Source organism: Herpailurus yagouaroundi, unplaced genomic scaffold, assembly GCF_014898765.1.
Source record: "Herpailurus yagouaroundi ecotype Mexico unplaced genomic scaffold, PumYag 163, whole genome shotgun sequence".
NCBI classification, from domain to species: domain Eukaryota; kingdom Metazoa; phylum Chordata; class Mammalia; order Carnivora; family Felidae; genus Herpailurus; species Herpailurus yagouaroundi.
The window spans coordinates 67,300,458-67,325,761 of NW_024412404.1; the positions used below are offsets into that span (position 1 = coordinate 67,300,458).

The following is a 25,304-nucleotide window of genomic DNA, read 5'->3' on the forward strand; positions in this document are numbered from 1 at the left end:
GCCGGGGCCGGGACGCGGCGCGGGAGCATGGAGCCTCGGGCCGGCTGCCGGCTGCCGGTGCGGGTGGAGCAGGTCGTCAACGGCGCGCTGCTGGTCACCGTGAGCTGCGGCGAGCGCAGCTTCGCCGGGATCCTGCTGGACTGCACGAAAAAGTGAGCGGGGGCGGGGGCGCCCCCCTCCCCCCACCCCCGGCGGCCGGCGCGGGGCGGGGTGGGGGTGGGGGTGGGGGCCCGGACCGGCTCCGGGGCGGGGCAGGCTCGGCGCCGGCGCCCGCTTTCGGTTTCCATCCCCCCACCCCCCACCCCCGGCCCGGGGCTTCGGGGCGCGCGAGCGCGGCCGCCCCTCGGGGGGCCCAGAGCGCCTCTCAAAGTCGTCGCGACTTGCGGGGCGGGAGCGGCGGTGGGCGCCGGGGGAGGGGGGTGGCGGGGGGGGGGGGAGTCCCCGCGCCGCCGCCGCGTGCCGGCGGCTCCCGAACTCCGCACGTCTGCCATAATTAACGCACTTTTCTTTGTTCAGACGCACTGTTGAATTCGGCTGTTTTCAGAATTGTCGGTTGGGGGGCGGCGGGGGAGCTGGTTCAGATGCGCGCCTGCCCTGACCTGCCCTGCCCTGCCCTGCCAGTCGCTCACAAGTGGGGGCGTCCTGTCTATCGCCCTGGGTCCCCCCAGACTCCTAGGAGCGACTCGGGGCTGAGGCTTGGACTGATGGCAAGCAGTTGCGTCCAGCGGTGGGATTTAACCCACGCAGCGCGGCCTGGGGCGCAGGGGCCCCGGGCAGTGTGGGAGCGAGAAGGTGCCCGTGGAGGTGCGGAGCGGGGGCGGGGGGCGGTGGCCGCAGGAGCCCTGCTTTCCGGGGTGGAAGGGGGTCCCCGGGCAGGCCTGGGGGCACCTGAGACGCACCTGTGCGCCCGCTGCAGGGACTCGGCGGCAGGAAGAGTCTCCTGGATACAGTGTCACATGGTAGTGAGCTGTCGCGCAGATAAATGATTAGGCATTAATCAGGCACTAATGTCTTGGCGCTCCTGCTGGGCCTTATCTCCAAGCTGAGAGCAGTAAATGGCTCCCCTTGTGGAGGCCCAACTTTTTCCCTCCGTGGAGCCCAGATCTTGCAGTAGCGGGGACGTGGCAGGAAGACCATCACTCTTCAACAGTTACCCTGCTGGCATCATCTCTTTATTAGACGTGCCAGAAGCCATTTATGCACCAGTCATGTGATTTAACATATGGCCTCCCGGGTGACTGTCGCCCCGCTCCGCCCTGGCTACCACAGAGAGTGCTTGGCGGGACCCGGTGGGGGTGGGGGGCGCGGGCTGCAACATAGCCACCTGGAGGCTGCCAAGCCTGCCAGGTGGCTGCCACCCCCCCCCAGGTGCCAAGCCTGCCACCACACTCCCCCCCCATCCCCGGTGGCCAAGGTCTCCTGCCCCTGATGGCCATCACTTCCTCTCTCGGGCAGGACTGCCAGCTCGGTCCGTCCCTGCTCCCCTGTCTGTGCAGGGGCTGTACTCAGGCTTTGTCTGCACAGCCCTGCCTGGCCTTTCCTCCCTGGAGAGGGGCACTTGCAGCAGAGGCTTCCCCCCCCCCTCGTTTTCTGGGCTCCCCAGCTCAGCACAAGGGAGGCTGTGGGCCCCTCGGCTTGTGGGTGGCAATGTTTGCCGAGATGGCAGCCTCACCCTCCTTCCTCTCTGCCTCCAACTGGGCTCCCCTCCCTGAGGCTGTGGCTAACCTGGTGTGGAGATCAACAGCCCCCCTCACTCCCCTCCCAACCACCCCCCTCATAGAAGCCAGCGGGCCGTGCTGGGATCCCCAGTGTGGGAACTGGCAGCAGCACGCTGGTGGGCGTCAGCCCTGCCACGGCCACGTTCAGCTGTAACCAGAGTGGCCCAGAACCGAGGCCTCAGTGGGTGCAGCTCTTCTCAGCGCTGGCTCTTTCCGACTGGCATTGATCCCTCCTCCTTGTGGGGAATCCCGAGACCCCCTGCGGCCCCCCAGCGCCTCCAGCCCTCCAGGGCGTGGTCCCGAAACTGCCCACCCTCGTCTCCCCTCCCCTTGCCACTTCTGGTTTCACCCTCCTGCCTTCCGCTCTCTGCCCGTGATGTTAAGGACTCAGCACTCCTGTTTGCAGCCTGGTCATCAGGTGGGGTCTCTTGGCAGCCCGGGCGGGGTGTTGTGGGCCGCGGTGTCTGGCCTTGGGCTGCCGTGTCCGTGGCACCGATCCGCCTTCCCTGGGGCCGGTTTCTCCTCCTCGGTGCCTGCTGCCCCTCCCCGACTTGTGACAGTGGCAGGGCCGGTCAGTGGAGGCCCCGCCCTGGGTGGTGGCGCTGGCCGGCCGGGAACAACAGCTGGGACCTCCGATTGCACACAGCCGCCCACCTCTGGGAGCCCGCGGGCTCCCAGAGCAGTGGGGTCGTCCTAGGTCTGTCGAGGGCAGCGAGGCCGCAGCTGTCGGTGTGCCCGTGGTGCGCGGCCAGGCACGTGCCAGTGACTGTCATCGTCAGCAGCCTCCAGTGTCTGTGTGCGGGCCTGGGGTGGGGGGTAGGGGGCCGGGAGCCTGAGTCTCCCGCAGGGGTGGAGCAGTCCCAGGGGAGGGGTCCCTCGTGCAGCCCCCATTTCCCGTCCCAGAGCGGGGCCCATGAGCAGTGTCACTCTCCAGGCATTTGGGAAGTGGCATCCCCTCCCTTGGCCCTCTGAGAGGCAGATTCCCGTCCCCAAATGTGCACAGGAGGACGAGAGCTCACAGAGGCCCCCGAGATCTCAGCAGGTGTGTGGAGCTGCTGGGGCCGGTGCCCAGCTTCCTCCCACCCGAGCCTTGAACCTGCTGCCAGGTTGCTTTGTGCTCTGAAGGAAGGTCCTCCACTGCTGAGGGCCTGCCCTCTCGTGCCTTCACCTGCATTCGTTGACTCCCTACTGTGTACCTGGGCTGAGTCCCAGGAAGACTGTGCGTGGAGCCTCCAGCTTCCCTGTGAGGCTGTGCTTTCTCCTGGTGGAGTAAGGGTGCAGATGGCCCAGGCCTGCCCCGAGTCTTTGGGCTGGGGTGCCGGGCGGGTGTGGGCATTGTTTTGTGGGTGGTTTGGGGGTACCCTGGGGTTGAGGTCCCCCAACTGGGGTGGCCCTGGCTGAGGCATGGCCCCAGGACAGCAGAGACCCGAGTGGTAAAGGAGAGGTCTCGAGAGTAACGGGAGCCCCGACGACCAGCTGCCCCATCGGGCCTGATGGCAAACCCCAGGCCCCCCTGGCCCTCATCCCCGAACTGGTGTTTTTCAAACTTCCCCAGTTGTGAGTCACCCGGGGCGCCATGACCGTGCAAGATTTCCTGGGCCTCTGTGACCCACACCCCACCCTGGGAGGTTGGGACTCCGGCCAGTCAGGAATCCCAGCAGGCCTGTCCCCGGGCAGGAGAGCACCCCTGTTCCATCCCAGGCGTAGCCCCTGGTCCAGGAGGGAGGCTTGGCCACTGGTGACCGGTCCTGGGATGGTTCACTGGGCAAAGATGGACGCCTGGTCCGGGCCCTGCTGAGCACGTCGTCCTTGCCTTCAGGGGCCAGAAGGGCCGGGAGCAAGGTGCCCTGTGTGTCATGGGGTGGCAGGGTCTGCGGCTGGCCGGCAGCTGCACCCAGGGGACCTGGCCAGCGTGGGGGTGATGAGGGGGTGTGGACTGCGGGAGCCCTCAGACGGCTTAGGCAAGGGTGCGGTCAGCTGAGCTTTACTGGGATGATGCTGGTGGTCTGGGACTCGGGGGGGGGGGGGCCAGATGTGACAGCCGTGCCCCATGGCTTGTCCCCGAGACCCTGGGTCTACCCATGGGGGCGGGGCGGCCTCCCATGTAGACAAGGGGTCGCTCTGGTGTCCAGGCTGTGACTTCCCCTGCCAACCTGTTTTTCACAAGTCCCTGAGCAGAAGTGGACCCAGAGGCCTCCACACCCTAGAGGCCTGGCAAGGCCACCCTACCTTCCCTGTGCCAGCCTGCTCCTGACCCTCCCTCGGGGCTAGGCCCTGCAACTCCCTGTGTGCAGGGCTGCAGAGGAGACAGACTGCTGCATGTGTCCCAAACCAACGTGTAGAGTCGTGGGGGGAGGGGGGAGGGAGGTGGGGGGCAGGAGCCTGGCCGCAGGGTGGGCCTCACCATCGGGACTCAGGCCTGTCCTGGGGCTGCAGGCTCCTCGGATGGACCCCTGGGGTGTTTCTGTTCCAGAAGCCACGTTTTCTCACCTCTCTACTGGACACTGGGGTAGCCTCTCCCTGTGCGAGGTTGAGGAAGGAAAGTCCAGGGCAAACGTGGACCTGGCTGGGGTCGGAGGCCGCTGTCAGGTTCCACAGATGCTTGGATCCCGAGTCCGTAGAGCGGAGAGGCCGCAGGGGAGGCCGGGAGCTCTGGTAGGCGGCCGGGCCGTCTCCTCCTGGCCACGGGCCAGCTCGGGCCCGGCTGCTCTGGGGGTTTGCTGAGCTGGTTGCATGGGTGAGACCTCAGGGAGGGCGGGTGAGCCGAGGCCCGGCCGCTGGTGTTTTGCCAAGGACTGCAGGCTAGGCTGCTTCTCTCTGGGCCCGGTGTCCATGCCAGATGGCCGTGCCTTCGTCTCGACAGAGTGGGGACACTCGGGGGGGGAAAAACGGCTTTGCTTTTGGGTCTCACCCCCAGCAGAGTCTCCTGGGCTCCTCACCTCGGTGTCCCCCACCTTTCCTTTGCCCTTCCCCCAGCTCCCCGAGGACGCTGTGCTGAGGTTTCGTTTGGGGGTCCCCAGTTTCCTGCATGGAGACCTTGGTCAGTCCGGCCCTCCAGGCCCCAGCTCTGCACTGTGAGTCACCCCAGTCCCAGGGCCCCTCCTCACACACATCTACCCCATCCTTGGGTAGGCAACCGGTGGGTCCAGCAAGGAACAGCAAAGGGCAGGACAGCGGGGCTCCTGGGCCGCCCAGCCCTCTCGCCTGCTGAGGCCCTGCGGTGCCACCTGGGGGGGCACTGCCAGGCTGGCCGGGGCCACCATCCCTGGGCACGTGCCAATGTCAGCACAGCCTGGCCTCACCGAGGGGCTGGGCCCCGTAGGCAAACCACAGGCTGTGGTGTTGCCACGCCTCGTGCCCTCCGGTCCGGTTGAGGTCACCCCGCTGGAGACAGGGTGCTGAGATCCTTCGAGAACAGCTTGTGTCTCTGTGCTTGGAGGCAGTGGAGCTGAGACGTGAGCCCAGACCGCTACTGTCACCAGACCCGCCGGGTGCCCTGGCCTCCCTCAGCCGCCTCGCCACCGCCATCGGCGAACCGGGCAGGGGGACGGTGTGGACCTCGCGGGGCTGGCGCGGGGCTTGGCGCCCAGGCGCCTGCTGCCCAGGGAGCGAGCCCCTCACTGGCTTCTGTTTACCCGCCGGCAGCTGTGGGTGTGGCCGAGGCTGGAAGGAAGCGGCCGCCTGCGGAGTCATGGGGCCGCGGGGTCAGCCGGCCCGAGTGCCGATCCACAAGGCCGCAGCTGACATCTGGGAGCCCGCCGCACCCCCGAGGCTGTGGTCCCCACACAGGGCAGGTGCAGGCGTGTTGCCTGGGCTCTGGGTCCTCTGTGATGCTGTGTCTGACCTCCCAGGGCAGGGAGGGGTCACTCAGGAGCCATAGAGCACGTGCACCGGTCTCTGTGACTGTCGTAAACATGCAGGGACTTCTGAGGGGTGTGTCATAAACGGTGAGGGGGGCAACCTCCCTGGAGCACAGCTTCGGGGCCTCGGGGGTAGGGCGACAACCCCCTCTCCGCCCCAGCTGTCCCCAGCCTGCCCCCCCCCCCCCCGGCGGGGGGAGGTGGCCAAAGGCGCTGTCAGCCCACAGGGTCCCGCAGAGGAGGCTTCTGGAGGGAAGATGGGTTCCGGGTGAGGGAAAGGACCTGCCCCAGGGGGTTGCTCTTGGGGTGCCCCGGACCCTGGCTGGCAGGAGGGGTTCTGCACTCCCACAGGCAGGCTGGTAGGGGCACAGGCGTGGGACAGGGTGGGGCAGAGGGAAGGAGAGCCTGGGGGGATGTGGGCTGGTTCCGAGTGGGGTGACGGCAGAGAAGCTTGGGAGGGGAGAGGGGAATGTGGATGAATCCCCACGGTCTCGTCACGGTCTGAGTGCCTGTAAAGGGGGGCAGGAAGCGGGCTTTGGGGGGCCTTGGGAACAACCCTCCAGTTCCCAGGGGTGTGGATCCTGTCTGCTGTGTGGCCTCTCCTGGTCTGTGGGACCCCTTGGTCTGTAGACGTGCCTACAGGTCTCCCTCTCAGGTTCTGGAACCTTCACTGTGGCCCTTATTTCGTAGCCACAGGTGGCAGTTGGGTGCCCACTCAGCATAGGGGCTGGTCTCCCCGGTGACCTCCTGGCCATCCTGGAGTTCCCACTGGGGCTAAGGCTGTCCCTTGAGGGGCCCCTTGGGGGCTTTTTGCGTGTCTTGATGTCACTCTCTGTCAGGTCACCACGGCTGCGGGGGGTGGGGACCTCCTGCCTTCCCCGTTCTCCTTGCCAACACCCCCTTCATTTGAGGCCTCTACATGGGCGCCATGGGTTCCATGGAGGGGATCCCAGCACCCCTAACAGCAAGAGGCAGTGAGCACGCTGGCCCAGAAGCTCAGGGTGAATGTGTGTGCGCGCGTGTGTGTGTGTGTGTGTCTTGGTGTGAGTCCATGTGTTTAGCGCTCAGAGTTTTTGCTTTGTTCTCAATGTTCTATGTTCTATGAGGCTTATTGAAAGAGAAGAACCAGGTGCTGAGTCCGGTGTGGGGTCCAGTCCCCACTCTGATGCCTGAGGACTCAGGGTGAGGTTTGGTGACAGGCCTGCTGGCCACAACTGTGGGTGGGGTGGGGCAGCTTTGGGCCGGGCCTTGTCTCCCACACCTGGACCCCAGCAGACTTCCCCGAGAGGGCTGCACAGTAGCTATTTTGGGCCTGGCGCCTGTCCTCTGTCCTGGCTACTCAGCAGTGCCGGTGGGGAGCAGGGAGCAGGAAGGCAGCCAAGGGTAGTCCGAGCACCAGCACGAGCACGCGTGGCTGGGCGTCAGTAAACCCTGACTTACAGAAACTGGAGGTGGCTCTCGGGGCTGTGAGGTCCGTGTGCCCGGTGCCAGGGTGCAGAACCCTTTTTCCCGGTGAGGACACGACCCCGGGGCCCCCGTTCCCCAGGAGTCCCGGCCCATCCTAGTGTGCGAGTCCTCTAGTGCAGGTGGCCAGCACTGGGGAGCAGACTCTGGTATCGCTGTTGGTCAGCAGGGATGCGTGGCCTGTGGCTGCAGGGGCCGCAGCACATGTGGTCCAGGGGGATGGCCTGGCCGTCCCGGGCCACTGGGCGCATGAAGAGCCACATGCCCAGCAGAGGACGGAGATGGGTGGCGGGGCTCACCGTGGCTGCTCCCCCCTCCCCCAGAGCAGAATCCCACCTCGGAGGGAGCCGGGTGCCCCCCTGCGGCCCGTGGCTGGGTGCTCCCTCCCAGGCTGGCCTTACAGCTCCCCCCCACCGCTCTCCCTTGCTCACAGTTACAGGTTACAGTTCGGCTGTCTGGCCACACAGAGGGCAGGAGCAGTCTCCCTGGGGCCCGTGGCCACGGTCCTGTGTCTATGGACTCTCTGGTCATGAGGAGATGAATGTGAACCCCCTGCCCCCACACACGAAGACTTTAGTTTCAGGGGATGGCTGCACGTAGACAAGAGCTTGATAAGAAAGGAAAACCGTGGTTTCCGGGCTTTTGCCACGACCTTGAACGGAAACGGGGCAGTGTTCACACGGTGGGTGTGCCGCCATATTTGTTAACTCATCGACCTCGAGACCGAGGACCTTGAGGGGGCGATGTCCCCGCGGGTCACTGCGCCTGGGCCAGTCCCGCAGCCCTCTGCAGCCGGCTCCCATGTGGCCTGTGCCCGCTCCCGGCCGGTCCGCGGCACTCGGGGACCAAGCTGGAGGCGGTGATTTCCTGCGCGGTGGGCCCTCTTAGCTGGCCTCGATTCTTCTGGAGAACAGCAAACGGAGAAACCATTTGGAAATAGAAAAGGCAGAAGCGTTCATTTGTCGTTTCTACTTCAGTTAGGTTCGTAGTGGACAGTGAGCACAGAAGGGCCGTGTTTCCCTTAACTTGGCGGAAGAAGTCTGTTTTTGTGCGTAAAAAAGTAACAGGTTTTGGCAAAAGGGGCTCGCAGGTGACGTCACGTTTGTTTAGAAGTTACGCATACCTACGCGGCCTTGTTTTTCACTGTTTGGAACAGTGAGTGTCTTCCTGCTGCACCGGGTGTCGCTGGTGAGTTAGTACGGCCTCCCGACATTCCCGGCGCGGGGTCCGGGGGGATGGAGCACTGACCACTGTCTTCAACAACGAAACACCCCAAGGTGCCCAGACGTCTGAATGGAGGCTGCCTGGCCCGACGCTTCCCGGGGAGAGGGCAGGCCTGTGGCTGCGGAGCCCTGTGGGTGCCGCTGTGCCATTGGCCTTGGCCGTGCGTCCTCGTGGGAGGGGTCCTCTTGCCCTCTCGTGTTCCCTTCCCATGGGTCTCGTGGCCCTGTCGACACTGCCTGGCCCACTCTCCTTCCTGGAGCTGGAGGGCCTGTGGGAGGGCCTGGCGGTGCCCGGCAGGAGGGGTGGTCCTTCCAGGCTACGGTGGCCAGGGGTGGTGTGGGTGTCACCCTCACCCGAGGGCCATGGAGACAGCTGAGACCGACTCAGCATTTGGGAGGGAGCCATCTCACTCCCAGACCCAAAGCTCTGTCCTCTCTGGGCTGTGGAGGCCATTGCTGCCCCCACACACGGCCGGCGCCTGGGACCCGGCTCCCTGAGCCCTGTAGGGACCATGCTTGGGGTCTTCCCTTGGGAGGAGGGAGAAGGTGGACAAGGCCCATGAAGAGCAGCCGGCCTGCTCAGGCCATGTCACAGAACCAGAGACCCTGTTCTCAGGCTCCCAGGGCGCCCTGGGAAGTCTCCATCTGCCCCATTCCCCCTGTTACCGTGAAGCAAGGTGTGGACGTCGGGGCCCTGCGGACCCGAGAGCTGGCCGCCGTGCTGGTCACGAGACTTGGTGGAGCACGTGCCTCCCCTGAAATGTCCCACGTGGTGGACACGGGGGGGCGTGTGCCTCCCCAGGTGCTCCGGGCCCCACGGGCCGGGGCCAGGTGCAGCGGTGTCCTCCCGTCCTGACTCTCCCCTTCTGTCTCCCCTCTGCCAGGTCCGGCCTGTTTGGCCTGCCCCTGTCGGCCCCGCTGCCCCAGCCCGAGGACCCCCCAGTCAACGGCTGCCACGGCCCGGCCCCCGCGGAGCAAGACGGAGAGGCAATGCAGCTGGGGACAGTCCCTCCACCGCCTCCCGACGGGGACCAGCCCCCCGAGACTGCAGACCCCAAGCCACCGCTCGTGCCCCCGTTCCCGCCATATTTCGAAGGCGCCCCCTTCCCTCCCCCGCTCTGGCTAAGAAGCACCTACCGGCAGTGGGTGCCGCAGCCGCCCCCCCGGACCATCAAGAGGACACGCCGGCGTCTGTCCCGCAACCGTGACCCGGGTCGGCTGGCCCTGAGCCCCATCCGCCTGCGGCCGCGCCAAGTACTCTGTGAGAAGTGCAAGAGCACGCTGAGCCCCCCCGAGGCCAGCCCCGGCCCCCCGGGTGCCCCGAGGCCGCGCAGGAGGGTGGGCAGCGGCCCTGGCTTTGACAGCGAGCCCCGCAAGCCGGAGGACCCGGCCGGCGGTGGCGACCCCGCGGCCACCACGAGGAGGAGCAAGAGGGAGAAGCGAGAGGAGGACAAGGCCCGGGTGCCACGGAGCCCGGCCATCAAGATCTCCTACAGCACGCCCCAGGGCACGGGCGAGGTCGTGGAGATCCCCTCCCGCGTGCACGGGTCCCTCGAGCCCTTCTGCCCCTCCCAGGCCCTGCACGGCGGCGGCCAGGACCCCGGCGGGCCCAGCGCCTCCATCCCCAAGCTGAAGCTGACGCGCCCCGGGCCCCCTGGCGCCGGCCTGCCGCCCCCCAAGATCCGCCTGAAGCCCCACCGCCCGGGGGCCGGGGAGCGGGAGCCCGTCTACAGAGCCGAGCTGGTGGAGGCGCTCAACGGCCACGGGCGAGGCCCCCGGGCCAGCTCACCCCCTCTCCTGGGCCACGGCTCCGCGGGCCGTGGGCCGGTGGACTCGTCTTCCGGAAGTTCTGGTGAGGATGATGACTTCAAGCGGTGTCCCCAGGGCAAACCCCAGCAGGACGGCCTGGCGTTCCTCGCCGCCTGCCCTAGGAGGGGGACGGACTGTGCCGGCGAATCTGTGTGGAGCGGCGACAGCCTGGACGAGTCCAAATCGTGCAGCTCGGAAGTGCCGTCACCGGACACGTGTGACCTGTCCGGCGACGGTGCGTCTGTGAGGTCCTCGTCCGGGGCCGCGAGGCAGACGGTCCCGCCCCTGACAGTCAGGCTGCACACACAGAGCGTCTCCAAGTGCGTGACTGAGGACGGAAGGACCGTGGCCGTGGGGGACATCGTGTGGGGTAAGGTTCATGGTTTTCCTTGGTGGCCAGCGCGTGTCCTTGACATCAGTCTTAGCCAGAAGGAGGACGGGGAGCCTTCCTGGCAAGAAGCCAAAGTCTCGTGGTTTGGTTCTCCGACTACGTCATTCTTGTCTACTTCAAAACTCTCCCCTTTCTCTGAGTTTTTCAAACTGAGATTTAACCGTAAGAAGAAGGGGATGTACCGGAAAGCCATAACGGAGGCCGCCAACGCCGCGCAGCCTGTGGCCCCGGAAATAAGGGAGGTCTTAACCCAGTTTGAGACGTAAGCCGCCCGGCCAGGTGAGCGCGCAGGGCTGCTCCTGTGCCCCTCCCGCCGCTCTGCTGGGAAGCCTCCGCCCTCTGGCTGGCAGCTGGCAGAGAGGCCCGCTTAATGGCAGCGGCACCCTGCTTTGCGGTTCGCGGAAGAGAGGCTTTCCGAATCGAGTCGTGGGGGATCGTCAGCCACCGTGCGGAGAACAGGGCTGGTTGGTGTTTTGCGGCCATTTTTCCAAGCGCCGCGAAAGATCTCCGTCCCCTTTTATTTGCGTCCTGGAGAAGGCGTGGGGTGTTGGGGGGGGGGAGCTTCCTCTTGGCCACTCACTCTGAGGGGTCACTCCCTCTTCTCTCCCCACGCTGGGGCCGCAGCCCCTCCCTCCTGTCCCCAGTGGGTCCTGACTTGGCCGGCTGCCCTCAGATGCCACTCGCGTGGCCTTAGCCCCCACCCCCCATTCCGGCGGGCGCGTGCTTCCCGGACCTGTGTCGGTCAGGTGCTCCGGGGTCTGTCCCTGGGCCGGTGTCCTGCCCTCTGTCTCCCCCCTAGGAGAACTCTATAGGGCCTCCCACCCCAGGTCTCAGAAGGAGACCCCATGGGCCTGGGGTGTCACCAGGCAACATGTGGGGTGGTCACCATGCGGGGTGTCAGGAAACGGCCGAGGGGCAGAGGCTGCCCGCCGTGAACTTCCCGGGGGGCCCAGGATGCAGGGAGGGGCTGGGTGTGTTCCCATCGGAGGGTGTCGGCTCTGGGGCCTGAGCAGCGGGGTGTGTCCAGCGGTCACTGGCCCCCGTGGTGGCCCCCCCAGTGCCCACTCCCCTCCCTGTCCTTCCCCACGGGAGGAGGCGGGTCCCGTGCAGGCTGCCTGCATTGGACCCGAGGGCGTGTGATGGGGCCCCCCCCTGTGGAGGTCAGGCCATGTCCCTCTTCCGGGCCCCTTAGCCTAAGGCCCAGGCCCACAGAAGCAGAGAGAGGGGAGGCGGGTGTCAGAGGAGCACTCCTCCACCCCAGGGGGGCCTCTGCCTCAGTTTCTGTGACCTCTAGCTGACCTTGTCCGGTCTGGTCCACCTGCCTGTCTGCCTGGCTGGTGCCAGTGTCCCAGCTTGGGCCTTCGGGGCTCAGCTGGGCCGGCCGATGTGTGGTTGGGAAGGGGTTGGTGGGGCACCTGGCGCGGTCCCTCACTGCTGCGCCACGTGTCTGGGGGGGTCCTAGGATTGAGGAAGCAATGGTGAGGGGTGCGCCTGGGCAGGGTCACAGCCAGGACTCCCGAAGCCTTGTCCCCACCCTTTCCTCCACCTACTTCCTGCATCGAGCCTGGTCAACTGCCCCTGAAAGACTCCCAGGGGTCCAGACACAAACCAGTCCTCCCCCGAGGTAGGCACAGCCCTGTGACCTCCGGGTCTTTGTGATGGGGCGTGGGCGCCCTGTGTGTCGGGGGGGGGGGGGGGGGAGTCTGGAGAAAGGTCAGGTGCTCTGGGCATCTCCCCGCTCTGGGTGTGTCCTGTGGGCCCCGGGACCGTCTGTGCCCTCTGCTGCCCCCTTACCTGACCTCTCTGCTCACCCGGCCCCTCCTGCCCTTGGCCTGGTCTGGGGCCAGGGTGGAAGCTGGGCACCTCCCCCACTCGCCGTGGGCCCGTGCTGTCAGCGAGGATGTGGTGAGCAGTCAGTCCTCGAAACTGACCTTCAGATCCCCGGTCACAGTGGGCAGTTCCTAGGGACGTGAGCCCACCACGGTGGGGGGGCGGGGCATGGGGGGCATGGGGGGGGTGGCAGTGTGGCCTGGCGGTCAGGGAGCCCCTGGCTGGGGTGGTTCAGGGCTGGCTCTGTTTACCAGGAAGCAGAGGGAAGAATCTTGCCAGACAGGTTTGCCTGCTGTAGGGGCCCCGTGCCCACAGCCCGGCCTCCTGCCCACTCCCTTCCCCCTCCCTCCCGGCCTCCCTCTCCTCTCTGTATTTCTCTCCCTCTCTCTGTTTCTGTCTCTGAGCATCTCTCTGTCTCTGTCCCTCTGGCTTCGGGGACTGTGCCCATGCTGTCCCCAGTGGTGCGCGGGGCTCTGGGAGCGAGTGATGCTGGCTCTTGTCGGCACCAAAGCACAAAGTGGTCTTGCCCGAGTGACCCTTTAGTTTTGTTGTATGAGGATGGAAGGCTGCCGTGAGGTCCACGCCAGGCAGGAGGCTAATGGTGCTGGTGAGCGGGAGTCTCCCGTCCACAAGATTGCTTTCGAGTGTCAGTGGTGCTGTTTGGGCACCAGGCCCTCTGTTCCTCCAGGGGGAAGCCGGGAACTGCCTTCGCCTCGCACGGGAGCGGCATGGTCGCTGGCACCTGGGCACGCCTGGGAGGAGGCCGGCACGGCCCTGCCGCTGGGGCAGGGGTTGCTGGGGACGGTTGTCCTTCAGGCCACGTCCACTGGCTGCCGAGGCCCAGCCCGACTGGCCCTGCTACCACCCCCTGAGGCACTTGCCGAGAGCCCCTCGGCCCCGGGGGAGAATCTGTGCTGCCGACCAGTGCTCGTCAGTAGGAAAGCAGCACACATCGTGGGGGCAGCCCCCTCCCGGGGCCACCTGGTCCCGAGACTCCTCCGTCCCACTTTGCAGGGCGGCAGGAGGCTCAGCTGAGAGGGGGGTGTCCACAGGGACATTCTGGAGAAGCCCCGAGCCATCCTGGGACTCGGTGGCCAGGGCACCGGTGAGAGCCCAGCCCGGGGCGGGCTCCGGCGACAGGGCACAGTGGTCCTCAGCAAGCACTGACCTCCAGGGACAGACATGGGGCCACCTCTCAGGGCCCTGGCTGCTCGCTTGCTGCTCTGGCCCCGAAGGCTGGCATCTCTGAGCTTCATTTTCCTCATCTGTCTCGGAGTGACCATCGCACCTGCCACGTGGGCCGGGTGGTGAGGGAAGGGTGCCCAGCGGGTCTGGTAATGACCTGTTGGCCATCGCCTTTCTGGCCCCTCCCACGTTCCCTCCCCCAGGTTGCCACAGGCTGCATCCCTGGGGTGGGGACGGGGTGGTGCTCCTGGCTGGATGGGGTGGGTGTCCCCCTCCTGACTGTGACGCTCCAGGGGCTCCAGGGGTCACAGGGCGAGGCCTTTTGGGAGCTGACTGGTCAGGCCTGGCCTGCAGGCAGGCAGCGGTGCCTGACAGGTGAGGGTAACTGCTCCCGAGGGTGGCATCCCGCCCACGGAGGGCCGAGTGCCCCTCCAGATGGGGGTCAGAGGGTGCACAGCGTCAAGGAGGGCCTCCCTTGTGAGTCACGTTCCCCAGACTTGTGCGTAATCACGTGCAGGAAGGTGCTGAGAAGGGGCAAGGGCCCCACCGCAGAGTGTCTGGTGAGGAAGCTGACCTGGACTAGGTATCTGGGGAGGCTGCCTGGAAGAGGCGACACATGGCTGAGAACGGAACGGTGAGCTGATCATGAGCTAATAGGGCGAGCGCCTGTGGCCTTTGGCGGAAGGAATCGCGCACTTTCCAGGGTGGGGCAGGAGGCACACAGCTTGGGGAGGCCAGCGCTGCAGCCTTGTCCTGAGAGCAGAGGGTGCCTTGGGGGCATGTTAGGCAGAGGGGTGAATGGCCCCATTCGGACTGGAAAGACCCCTGGCTGTGGGGTCAGGGGTGGGGAGGTGGACAGGAGGGGAGGGGACAGAGCAGGGAGCAGGGATCTGAGGCCAGAAGAGACCAGCCAGGGATGCTGGTTGTCGGTTCCCGGAACTTGGGGACCACGGTGGCCAGTGTCTGAGTGCCCGAGTCTTGGCTGGCAGGCCAGCACTCAGAGCAATGTTGGACCTGGGGTCGTGGATCCGTGGAATGATCTAGGCCCCACGGGATGGCTGCTGGAGGGGAGGAAGCTTTGGTGCAGCGGAGAGGCAGAGCAAGGTTACGGGGTGTGAGGCCTGGCAGGGGCCCGGAGATGGGGACTGGGCAGGGAGGTGGATGGCACAGATGGGATGGGGCCTCGTCCAGCCTGCTGGCCCCACACGGGGAGAGGGTCGACGGTCATTAGGAGCGTGCCCCGCGGGGCCCAGAGCTATGGGGACAGGAGACCTGGGTCCCAGGGGCCCTGAGAGCACCCTCTGTGCAGCACTCGGAGCCCAGGGACCCTACTGGGCAGAGCCGGGTGGGGGACGGGCTGTTGGCAGTGTTCTGCTGAGGCGTGGGCCAGGCTCTGCGGTACCTGCAGGGGGTGGGGGTGGGGCAGAATGCCGCGCGGGGTCCCTCCCTGCCTTTCGGGCCAGTGGGACACTCCCAGGCTGCATGTGAGCTGGAGGGGCCCCAGCGCGCCCCTTTCTGCCTGAGCCGCCAGGGTGTCGGAAGGCAGGGAGCTTTCCGAGGTCACAGAGCAGCCCCCTCGAGGGGCCAGGAACTGGGTTCCTGCTTCACTGAGCGAACGGCGTCTGGAGGGTTAGCTGCAGCCATGGTCCCGAACGACCACATGCGGGGCCACCGGAAAGAACAGAAATTTATTCTCCTGGCTCTGGAGGCCAGAACCCCAAACTGCAGGCGTCTGCAAGGCTGTGCTCCCTCCGGAGGCCCCAGGGGAGGATCCTTCCAGCTCCCGGGGGCTCCCAGAGTCCCTGGGCTTGTGACCGCACCGGTCACATGGCCTCTCCCGCTCCTCAGTGTCCAGTCTCTCTCTGCCCCCCTCCTGCAAGGACCCCAGGGCGGCCGTGCGAGAAAGCCAGCGTTTCCTCATCAGAGCCCTTAATGTGGTCACACCGCAGCACCTTCCCTGCAGAGGGTGACAGTCCCCTTCCAGGGGTGGGGCCTGAAGTCCTCGGGGCCCCAGTTGCCCAGTGTCCCTCTCATCTGGTCAGCAGATGTTAGGGGCCTGTGTGTCCACCCAGCTTGGGTCCCCCAGCCTCGTCCTTGACAGGCTAGCTGGGCTCAGGGACGGGTCAGCGGGTGGTGAAGGGGACTGGAGCCTGACGGGGTTGTGTGGTGCTGTTCCGGAAGGATCCACCGCCCCCCCCCCCCCCCCCCGGGCGGCTGTGCCTGTGGGCGGTGGGTCCTTCAGGCTGGAAGTCTGCGTACAGGTGCTGCGTGCTGGGCCGGCTGGGGCAGAAGCATCCGGACCCCGTGTCCAGGGTTTCACTTTCCTTGTCTGTCGTGCCTCCGAGAGCAGGGTGCTTGAGCTGCGAGCCCCAAACCGACTTTTCTCTTTTCCCAGCTGTAAATAAAAAGGTGCTTCCGCGTCTGGAGATGGGTTTTCAGCTGACTTCCTGCACTGCTTTCAGGGAACTCAGGTTCTCCGCGAAGGTTATAATTATTTTGTTCCCGGAGGAAACTAAGGCCTGTAATTCTGAGAATTCTGAGCTTGCTGTGGGCGCGCAGGCCCTGTCCGACCTCCCCCCTGCCGGGGCCGTCCTCGCCTCTCTTTCTGCTTCTTCCGGGCAGTGCCCTGAGTGCCAGGCGGCCAGGCAGGGTGCAGGTAGGCGGGGCGGGACAGGGGCAAGGCTGTGCTGGGAGACTCACGTGTTTGCAGCAGGTGCCTGGAACAAGGGGGCTTCTCCTGACTTCGGGGAGGGGCTGCCTGTACCCCCAGGGAGAGCACGCATCGCCCTGGATGTCATTGCTTCCGTGCCCCTGCCCCCCCCCCCCACACACCTGCTCTGAATATTCACCCCTGGCTCCACGCAGCTTCAGCACCCCTGGACCCGGCACCTGCCCTGAGGTCAGAGGTCTAGGGGTGCACGGGGAAGGGCCCACATTCTGCACGCCTGTGCCGTGGGACTCAAGCAGCACCGCCTCCACCAGGGCCCCATCTTCTTCAGAATCACTGTCCAGGTCTTTCCTTAGCAACCTTCAGTGACACCCTGGGCATCCCGTAACCTTTGGATGCAGTCTTGCAGGACAGGTCGGCTCCCAGCACTCTGCAGAGTGCCCAGGGAGCTGTCACAGCACACAACTTCGTGGGACATACTCACTCCCGTCAACCCGTGCAATGATTGCCCTTTCGGGGCTTCTGTCACTCCGTCCCCAAGGGCTATCCCGGCAGGTTAGCTCAGTGGCTCCCAAGCCGTGGCCATGCTTTGTACACAACCCAGGATTCCGGCTTGTTGCCCGCCCACACCTGGGGCTGGCCGTTCCCCAAGGGGTCCTGGGTCCTCTCGAGGGAGGGGCAGTTGGTGATCCCTCCCCCGTGGTTTCCAAGCAGACCTAGGAATACCTTTAGAAGGGAAGTTGACTTTGGAACTGATTTTTCTTTTCTTTTTCTTAAATTTTAATGTTTATTTTTGAGAGAGGGAGAGACAGACAGACCACGAGTGGGGAAGGGACAGAGAGAGAGGGAGACACAGAATCCACAGCAGGCTCCAGGCTCTGAGCTGTCAGCACAGAGCCCAACGCAGGGCTCGAACTCATGAACTGTGAGGTCGTGACCTGAGCTGAAGTTGGACGCTCAACCGACTGAGCCACCCAGGCGCCCCACCGCTGATTTTTCTAATCCAGAATTTTTACTTCTTGGTTGTTTGGTTTGCATTTCTGTTCTCTTATGCAGAAAATCTTGCTTGTTAATGAAATTCACATGGAGTTGACTTTTGAACAACGCGGGCTTGACCTGCACAGGTCCACTTGTACACGGACTTTTTTCCGATTAATACACAGCAGTAGCGTGAATGTTTGTAAATGTAAAATTTTCTCTTTCTTCGGTTTTCTTAATATAACGTTTGCTTTCCTCTGGCCGACTTTGTTGTAAGAATACAGCGTATAATACATACAAAATATGTGTTAACTATGTTGTTGGCAAGGCTTCCAATTAACAATAGTTTTGGGGGGAGTCAAAGTTTCACATGGATTTTTGACTGTGCTGGGGTGAGTGCTCCCAATCCCTATTTAGGGGTCAATGGTATTAATTTTCTATGTAAAAGTTAATGTGTATATACAATAAGTCAAATATTAAATATATGTAAACCATATATTTGGCATGTAATATATCAGCTGTGTAATATATGTGGAATACTGCTACTGGGTGATTAGTGGGGATACTCCAAGGTTTCCTTAAGGATCTTAGTGTCCTTGGGGTGGGGGCTATGTGTCAAGTTCCTCTTTCCAAGTCATCGAGACAGTTTCTTTCTCTGTGGTTGTTACGACCTACAGTTAGGGTCATTTATTTCATTTTACGTTCCATTTGTAGATATTCCTGTGTGTTTTGTAATTCCGTGCTCATGGACGTGACAAGGGTCCCACGTCAAATCGGTGCAACCAGTCCCATCTGGAGACGTCTGGCTCTGCCCTGGCGCCCCCAGTGTTGGCTGATCTTCCTGAGTTTGCGACATAAGCGGGCACAGATATGGAGCCCCCTCTCCCCGCTTGGGCGTAAGCAGCGTCCACACCCCCCAGGTGCCCCACTGCGCCTCCGACCCGCACCAACCAGATGCTGGTGGCCGTGTGCAGAGACCATGTCCCCATCCTGGCAGAGTCCCCGGGCCCACCGGCACCCTTGTGCCTTTCTAAGCCACGTCAAGATGGGGTGTGGGCCGGGGGCTGTGAGCACGTAACCAGGCAGGAAGGTCCTTCAGGCCTCGGGGGATCTGAGACTATGACTGGACCCAGTAGTGGGAGTGCAGGTGTAGGGCAGACAGGCCCCCGGGGAACCCCCAGGTTCTCCCCACGCCCTGCCCCGGCACCGTGTGGCAAAGCCACAGTGGCTGCCTCGCGCCGTGCCTGCTGGTCGTTGCCTCTTGCTCAAGGCTGTTGGTCCCCCTCTTGGAGAAGCTCTCCCAGAGCCCCCCGTGCACAGCTGTGCCTGACAGGCCCCCAGCTCGGCATGGTCACCCTGCACCCTTATTTCCATCAGGGCCCCTTTGACAAGCCACCCCTCCATTCTGTGCTGCCCTGTGTGGGCTCCCCCTCAGGTAAGTAAGTTCTTGTGAGTTCAGACCCTCGCAGCAGGGGCCCGCGGCACCGGGGATCGGGACTGTGGCACCCCATCCCACACCTGGGGATGCTGGCTCGCGGGAGGCACAGAGCCGGGGTTCGCCCCCAGCCGGGCCCTCCACTGCACAGCCAGCACCCTCGGCCCCGCCTAGGCCTTGGGGAGAACTGGTTGCCTGATGTGCCCACCAGCCCGCAGCACCCCGGGCAAGAGAAGGTGCTTCCCAGCTGGAGGGGTAGCTGGAGTGGGGGAAGCCGCCCGGGAAGAGGATCTGGGGCAGGTGGGCAGGTTGGCATCTGCCCCGGGGCATCTCTGGAATAAGAACCCTGAGCTGGAGGCTCCCACGTCCACGTGGACAGATCACGTGTAGCCCGGGCTCTCCTGGGGATTCTGGACACCTCGACCTCAGCCCCGGGCCCTCCCCGGACAGAGGGGGAGCACTGGGAGCGGGGCGCCTGGGCCTCCGGACCAGAGGGTTCAGGCCACGCATCAACTTCCAAATATCCAGGGGAAACTCCTTCAAACTGCAGTGGTGCAGCCCTCCATCCTGGAGGAGCCGGCATTTCTGATACCCGCATTCTTGGGAGTCCACTTCCGGTGGGCGTGACTGACCCTGATTCTGAAGGCTTCCTGCCAGCGTGTCTGAATTTCCCAGAGGAAATAGCACTTCAGTGGCCTTGGGATCCCCACACCTGGGCCGGGGTCTCTGTGGTGCTGCAGGAACCATGGGGACCAAGCAGGTGGCTTTGGGCCCAGTTCTGTAGAGGAGGGTGCACGGGGGCCACAGCCAAGGCCACACGGGTCTCCACAGTGTTGAGGGGGTGGCCGCGCTTGGCCAAGAGCCAAGGCCAAATGGCAGAGCTCTGTGTGTGTGTGTGTGTGTGGCCCATGGAAGGCCATGTGCTGTGGGGCTCTTGGGGCTGGAGTGGGGTCACAGACCCAGGACATGAGCTTAGGTGGCCACTGTGTGGCAGGCACTTCTGAGGGACTGGGCCTGGGGGGGGGGTGCGCATGGGGGCGTTCTGCACACACCATCAGGACGGTGGACATCCGCGATGCCCGGCCAGCGGCTGCCTCTCTTGCTTTGTTTTGTGACGCCTGGTGGTTCCCCCTTCTGCGTGTGGCTGTTGGCTGATGTCACCGTGTTCAGAAGGCTTGTGGTTTGGGGAGACGGGCCTTCTTAGTTCTGGTCTTACGTGTTGGGAGTGGCAGCTCTGGTCGCCGTCACGGGACGTGGGACGCTGCCCAGCACCTGCCATGCTGCCCACCCTCCGCCCACACAGCCCAGGCCCTGTAGGGGGAGGGGAGCCCTCCTGGTCACCCCCATCTTCTCGACAAGCCCCAGCTGTGGACCCAGTCACTAGGGCGCCAGCGACTCGGGCAGACAGAGTGGCCTCGGCTGACCTTAACCATGGGGCCCGTGCTGGTGACCTCGGGGCCCCATGGGGGACACTCCTGTTGGGGGACAAGCTCCTGGGAGGTCAGCCCGGACCAGTGAGGGGCAGACAGGGGGGAAGGGGGGAGGGGCTGTCCGGGCACTTGCGTGGTGGAGGTGGAGGAGGGCCCTGCCCAGAGACCCTGGAGCCTGGGGTGGGGGTGAGGGGAGGCGGGGCAGCCGCTCTGGGCATTGGGTGTCTTCCTGCCTAGGAAGCCCCGGGAAGAACGAACTTTTCTGTGCGGCTGTGGCCGCCCAGCCAGTGTAGTGATCTCGCCTTTCCCATTATTCCCCACATTTTCCAGGGGGGCGGGTGGGAGGTATAGCAGGGGCTGGGGTGCTCTGGGGGGTCCCCCAGAACATCCCTGCATGACAAGGGACGGGTTCTGGGCCTGTTGGGCTGGGAGGAAGGAAGTGACCCGGCAGGGGTCCTGCGCATTCTGAGGGGGGGTTTCCTGGCTGCTGGGTACGAGGAGGGTGCAGGGGGCTCCCCCTTCTTCCCCAGATTTCTCAAAACACCTGCTCTTCCCATGGAGCCCGGCCAAGCCGGAGCGGCGGTGGGCGAGGGCACTAGGACAGACCCGTGACCACCCTGTTTGTCTTGTCGGGAGGGGGCTTCCTTGAAGGCTCCGTGTGGTGCACGAGACAGAAAGGGGCGAAAGGGGCGGGCTGGCCGCCGCCTCTGGAGCCTGTGGTGCGTTTTTCTAACGAGGATCAGGGCTGATGGATGTTTAACGACATCTCCAAAGGTCGTGCTGCTGACGGAAAAGGGCTTGGGCAGGTTTAATTATCTCCCGGGGTGGTGTGGTTCTCGCAGCGAAGCGTGCTTGCCTTTGATGTGAGCCCCCAAAGCATTCAACGGAAAGGGGCGGCCCGTGCGCCGATTCCCGGGTGGTGCTGACCCCTCGGCCCCCAGCAGCTCCCGCTGTGACCGGCCGTGACCTCCCCGGAGCCCCCATGCCCCTCCTCACCGTGTCTGCTGGGCCACTCAGCAACCTGATCATGGAGGTGTGGCTGCCCAAACCCCTGTCCGGGGTGGGCTGTTGGTCCCCTGTGCGGACGCCTGCAGAGGAGCTCAGCCTGGGTGGTCACAGCTGCTTCCCGGGCAGGGACAGATGAAAAGGCAGAAAGAAAACGGTTCTGCGGGGGAACGGGTTTGTGCAACAGGCCGCGATCTGGCCAGTGTTACTCCCTAAGGGACTGTTCATCTTGTTTGGGATCTGCGTGCTCAACGGTGCAGGACCTGGGACCCCACCTCGTCTGCCCAGAGCGTGCAGCGGCTGTGGTGGGGGGGGGGGGTGGGCAGAGCCCCATCCAGCTCCCGCATCCATGGAGAGTGGCTGTCACCCTCGTCCAGCTTCCCTGAGACACCCCCCAGGCAGAGCTCACTGGGATCAGCACGCTTTCCCGTGACACAGTGACTTTGAGTCATGTTCTTCTGAGAGACATTTTCTTGGGGACCCTGAGTCGGGGCCTCTCCCTGGCCAGGGAAGGGACTGCCACCCCAGGTCAGAAACCCCTGCCCCTTGAGTGTATGTTGCTCAGGCCTCCTCCCTGACGGGCCAGGGAACTGTGGAGCCCTCTGGAGCAGCCTTCCCTACAGGGAGTGTGGTCGGGGCCGGGGTTGGGTGTTCAGGCCTGGACTTGGGGGGAGACTGTTTCCAGCAGAGGGCCTGGCATCTCGGGGCACCTCGCTCCTGGGGCTCAGCCTGACGTCCGTCCAGCTGCACTGTGGCGGAGTCTACGACCAGGGAGGCCTAGGGCCCCGTGGGGTCCCCTTCTGAGGCCTTTTAGAGGCAGGGCTCCCCCCTGAGGACACCTCGATTCCAAGTGTCTGTCCTCCAGGACAGAGAGGGGGTAACTGTAGTTTGGAGTCACCCGGTCTGGGGTGCTTTGTTCTGGGCACCCTGGGGTGTGGGTTTGCGTCCTGGCCTCGAGGCTCAGGTGAGTGACCTTGGACAGGGTCGGGAGCCTGAGCCCCTGTCTCCAAGGCAGGGGTGGTAATGGCCCCTCAGCCCTAAGCACCAGGGCCGTGGTCGTCTCCACCCTCACACCCCCCATCCCCTCTCTGCACCCAGCGCCCCTCCTGCCCCCCGGGGGTTTGCTGGCCACCCCCAGAGCCCTGTGTCAGGGCCAACGCGGCTCTGGTTTGCTGCAGCCACTGAGAGAGCTTCTCTCCCGGTCACCGGAATCCGGCCATTTTGGACAGAGGAGGAAGGGCCATCCCCTGCCCCCCGCCCAGCCGGGCCACTCACGGGTGGGATTGTTGCTGTCAGCCCTTCTGCCCCAGGGTCTTTCCTGGGCCCCTCGGGAGCCTGACGCCGGGTTGGGACCTGGACGGTCAGTGCGCCTAAGCCTCGGCGATGTCGCAGGGAGGGGCCACCAACCACGGACACCTGTCGCAAGGGCAGCAGCCTTGTGTTGGAAGGTCTGGGAGGTCAGTGTCTTGTCCCCTCCACCCAGCCCCCGACCCGGGGCCAGCCGCGTCCTCCGGGGGGGGGGGGTGAGGGGGGTTTGCTTTGGGCTTAAGCTCCTCCCAGCCACCTGCTTGCACCACCTCTGTGCCCCTCGAGGGCACGGGCGGGTCCTGGGGCCTCCAGGCCAGCCCCCCCAGGGCCGGTGTGGTGTGGACGGGGCTGACCTGGGCACACGTGTCCACACGCGCGTGCGCACACACACACACAGTCATTTGGCTGAGTCCAGATTCAGTGCTGGTGTTGGACGTCGCAGCCCATCCGTGCAGATACCCGTGAGTAAATTTCATTTTTGTTCAGCTCTATTCTCTGCAGAGTTGAATTTGCCTCATTCTTTGGCTGCTTAGTTTTTATGTTCTTCTCACTTATTTGTCCCCAGCTAAGAGAGATCAAACCCGTCAGGGCCTTCAGACGGCGACGATCGCTGTGTGATGTGTGAACAGGCTTTGCCACCACACACGGGCCTAACGTGTCGCGGCTTTGGTGTTTCTTATGATTGTGTGTGCTCCTGGGCCGTGGCGCCGGCCGGGGCTGGGGCGTCCGTGCGGCCCCTCCCCTGCCACGATACGTCGGGTGCCCTGAGCTGTGTGTCTGTCTCTGTTTCTCTCTCTTTCTCCCCCCGCCTTTCTTTCTCTGTCTCTGTCTCTCTCTCTCTCTCTCCCCCTCCCCCCCCATCTCTCTCACACACACGCAGGGCCTCTCCGCGTGGCGGCCGAGCCTTCTCCCAGCGTGGCGGTCTCAGGGCAATCTGGGCCTTGTCGCGGCATCTCCATCTGGGGGTCTGAGGCAGGACCGGGGCAGCATCATTTCTGCTTGTTCGGTCCGAGCGCATCGAGGGGGGGGCGGGTGGGGGAGCCCGGCCCCTCCTGGTGGGAGAGCAGCCGTCTGCGCCCTGTGGGCTCTCCTGGCCGGGCCGGACTGTCTCCTGTCTGCTGGACGCCAGCTCCCCTCGCCCTCCAGGACCTCCTGTGACCGTGTGGCCCTGCAGACCTGCCACGTGTCCCTCCACCCCCCCGACTAAAGTGCAGAGAACACGTTGCCCCCGGTCACCAGACTCGGGCCAGCTCCCGTCTGGCAGGCGTGGCTGCTGTCCCCGTGTGGGGCCGGGAGCCGGGGCTGAGGTGCCCGTCCATCCCTGCGGCCGGGCCTGCTCAGGGAGACCTGGGAAAGGTTTTCTTATTCAAGGGTCTGTCCCCTCAGCCCCAGGGGGCTCCCCCACACCAAGAGGGCGTGTCCCTCCAGAGGGTGTAGGTCACACATTCTGACGGTGACACACTGGGGTCCCTCTGAGCTGTGAGCCCCAAGCCATGTGCACAACCATTTTAGCTCCCCAGTCCCCCTGGCCATGAGGGGCCAGAAGGATCTAGTGTCTCATGGGGAGCCCCGTGGTCTGGGCTCTTGAGCCGTCAAGTGTCCTGCACCTTTTTCTGGAAAATTCCGGGGCCCTGGGAGGTGGGATGGACACGAGTGGGACAGGGGCCACCCAGGAGGTTCAGCGGGCGCAATGTGGCACCAGGGAGGCGAGATTCCGGGGGTGGTGAGGGCCAGTGGGAGCTGGGGGGTCCTTGAGGGTCCCTGGCGAGACAGAGCCTGAGCGGGTGCTCTGGACTGGTGGTCGGACCCCCAAGGGGCCTGTCCCCCAGCACGTGACCCCGAGGTAACCTCTTTCCCTCTCTGCTTCCCTCAAGGTCACCGACGGTGAGGGCGCGGCTGGTCTCCTGGAGCTTCTGACTTTGGGGGTGCCCTCCGCATCACCTGTTCCGTCTGAGGGGCCCCGTGTGCCTTCTGGCCAGCTGCCTGCAGAAATGCGCCAGGCCCACGGTGGCCAGCCTGCCGGGGGGTCCCCAGAGGGGAGCAGGTGTGTGTGGGGAGGAGGACAGCCCCCAGGAGCACCGCGGCTCCTCCCCGCTGAACGTCTTTATCCCCCGACTCAGGCTTTAGCTCCTGTGGTTTGTGAAGTTCCAGGAGCCCACGACACCCTTCCTGCTGCTGCCTCGCCCGCTGGGGCACCTAGCAGGGGCGAGGCCTGCCACCCCGCGTCCAGGTCCTGGGCCAGGCCCCCTCAGGCCCGCGGGCTTCCAGAAACCAGCTTGCACGTGTGGGGCGCTTCCTCCCCAAGCCCTCGGCACGGGGTCTCTGTGCACTTGAGAACCCGGAACCTGCCCGGCCTCCCCCATGATCCTCCCAAAGCTGGGGGCCCGCGGGCACCCTGGCAGTGAGGGCCTGGGGAGGGGAGCCGCTCTGGGAATGCGGGAGACTTCCAAAGGAGAACAGCTTGGCCTGTGGTTTGTAGGAGCTGCTCCTGTCTCCTCTCTGTCACTTTAAAGACCAAAAAGAAAAAGAAAGAAACAGAAAACGAGTTCTGCTCCTTCTTTATTTAAGCACGAAAGAGAATGAAGGGAGGTCTGTGGCGAAGCCGCGCCGGGCGCAGCGTTTCCGTGTGGTCCTGTGTGTCGCGTGCGGGTGGCCCCTGGAGGGACGCCCACCGTGTGTGAAGGTGGCAGCTTTGAGAAGCAGGTGGCCCGTGCCACATTCCCTCCCCGCCTGCCCTGGGTGCGTGGCTCTCCGGGCCTCCCTGCGGCTCCCCCAGGTGGGGCAGATAGGATGGTTTTGTTCTCCCTCCCTGCTGCCTCCTGGTTGCCGGGCCGGCTCTCCGGAGCCAGCCGAGGGACATTCCAGAAGGGGCGGTGACGGCTCCGCCTGGTCCTGGTTTTACTGGAACATTTTGAGGGCCCCACCAGGACTCTCGGGGCCAGGCTGGGGCGTGTGTGTGTGTGTGGGGGGGGCACTTCAAGAGCCCCCCAGGACAGAAGA

The 25,304-nt window shown here is 64.7% G+C and overlaps 1 protein-coding gene across 6 annotated transcripts in view; it reads left to right on the forward strand.

The window, feature by feature from the left end:
• Positions 1–24,849, forward strand: part of PWWP2B (PWWP domain containing 2B) — a 30,462-nt gene extending 5,613 nt beyond the window's left edge. The window contains exons 1-4 of one of the 6 annotated variants that reach the window (XR_005793768.1): positions 7–152; positions 9,150–10,744; positions 24,179–24,348; positions 24,425–24,849. Coding sequence is in view for 5 of the 6 variants with exons in the window: in XM_040486853.1 (XP_040342787.1) it covers positions 28–152; positions 9,150–10,731 (1,707 nt within the window). In the remaining variant the exon portion in view is untranslated. Of the gene's footprint in view, positions 1–6; positions 153–4,694; positions 4,793–6,060; positions 8,231–9,149; positions 10,745–24,178 lie in introns of those variants that run through there. The other 5 variants (XM_040486854.1, XM_040486853.1, XM_040486857.1 and 2 more) reach the window with 5 other exon arrangements.
• The last annotated feature ends 455 nt before the right edge of the window (positions 24,850–25,304 follow it).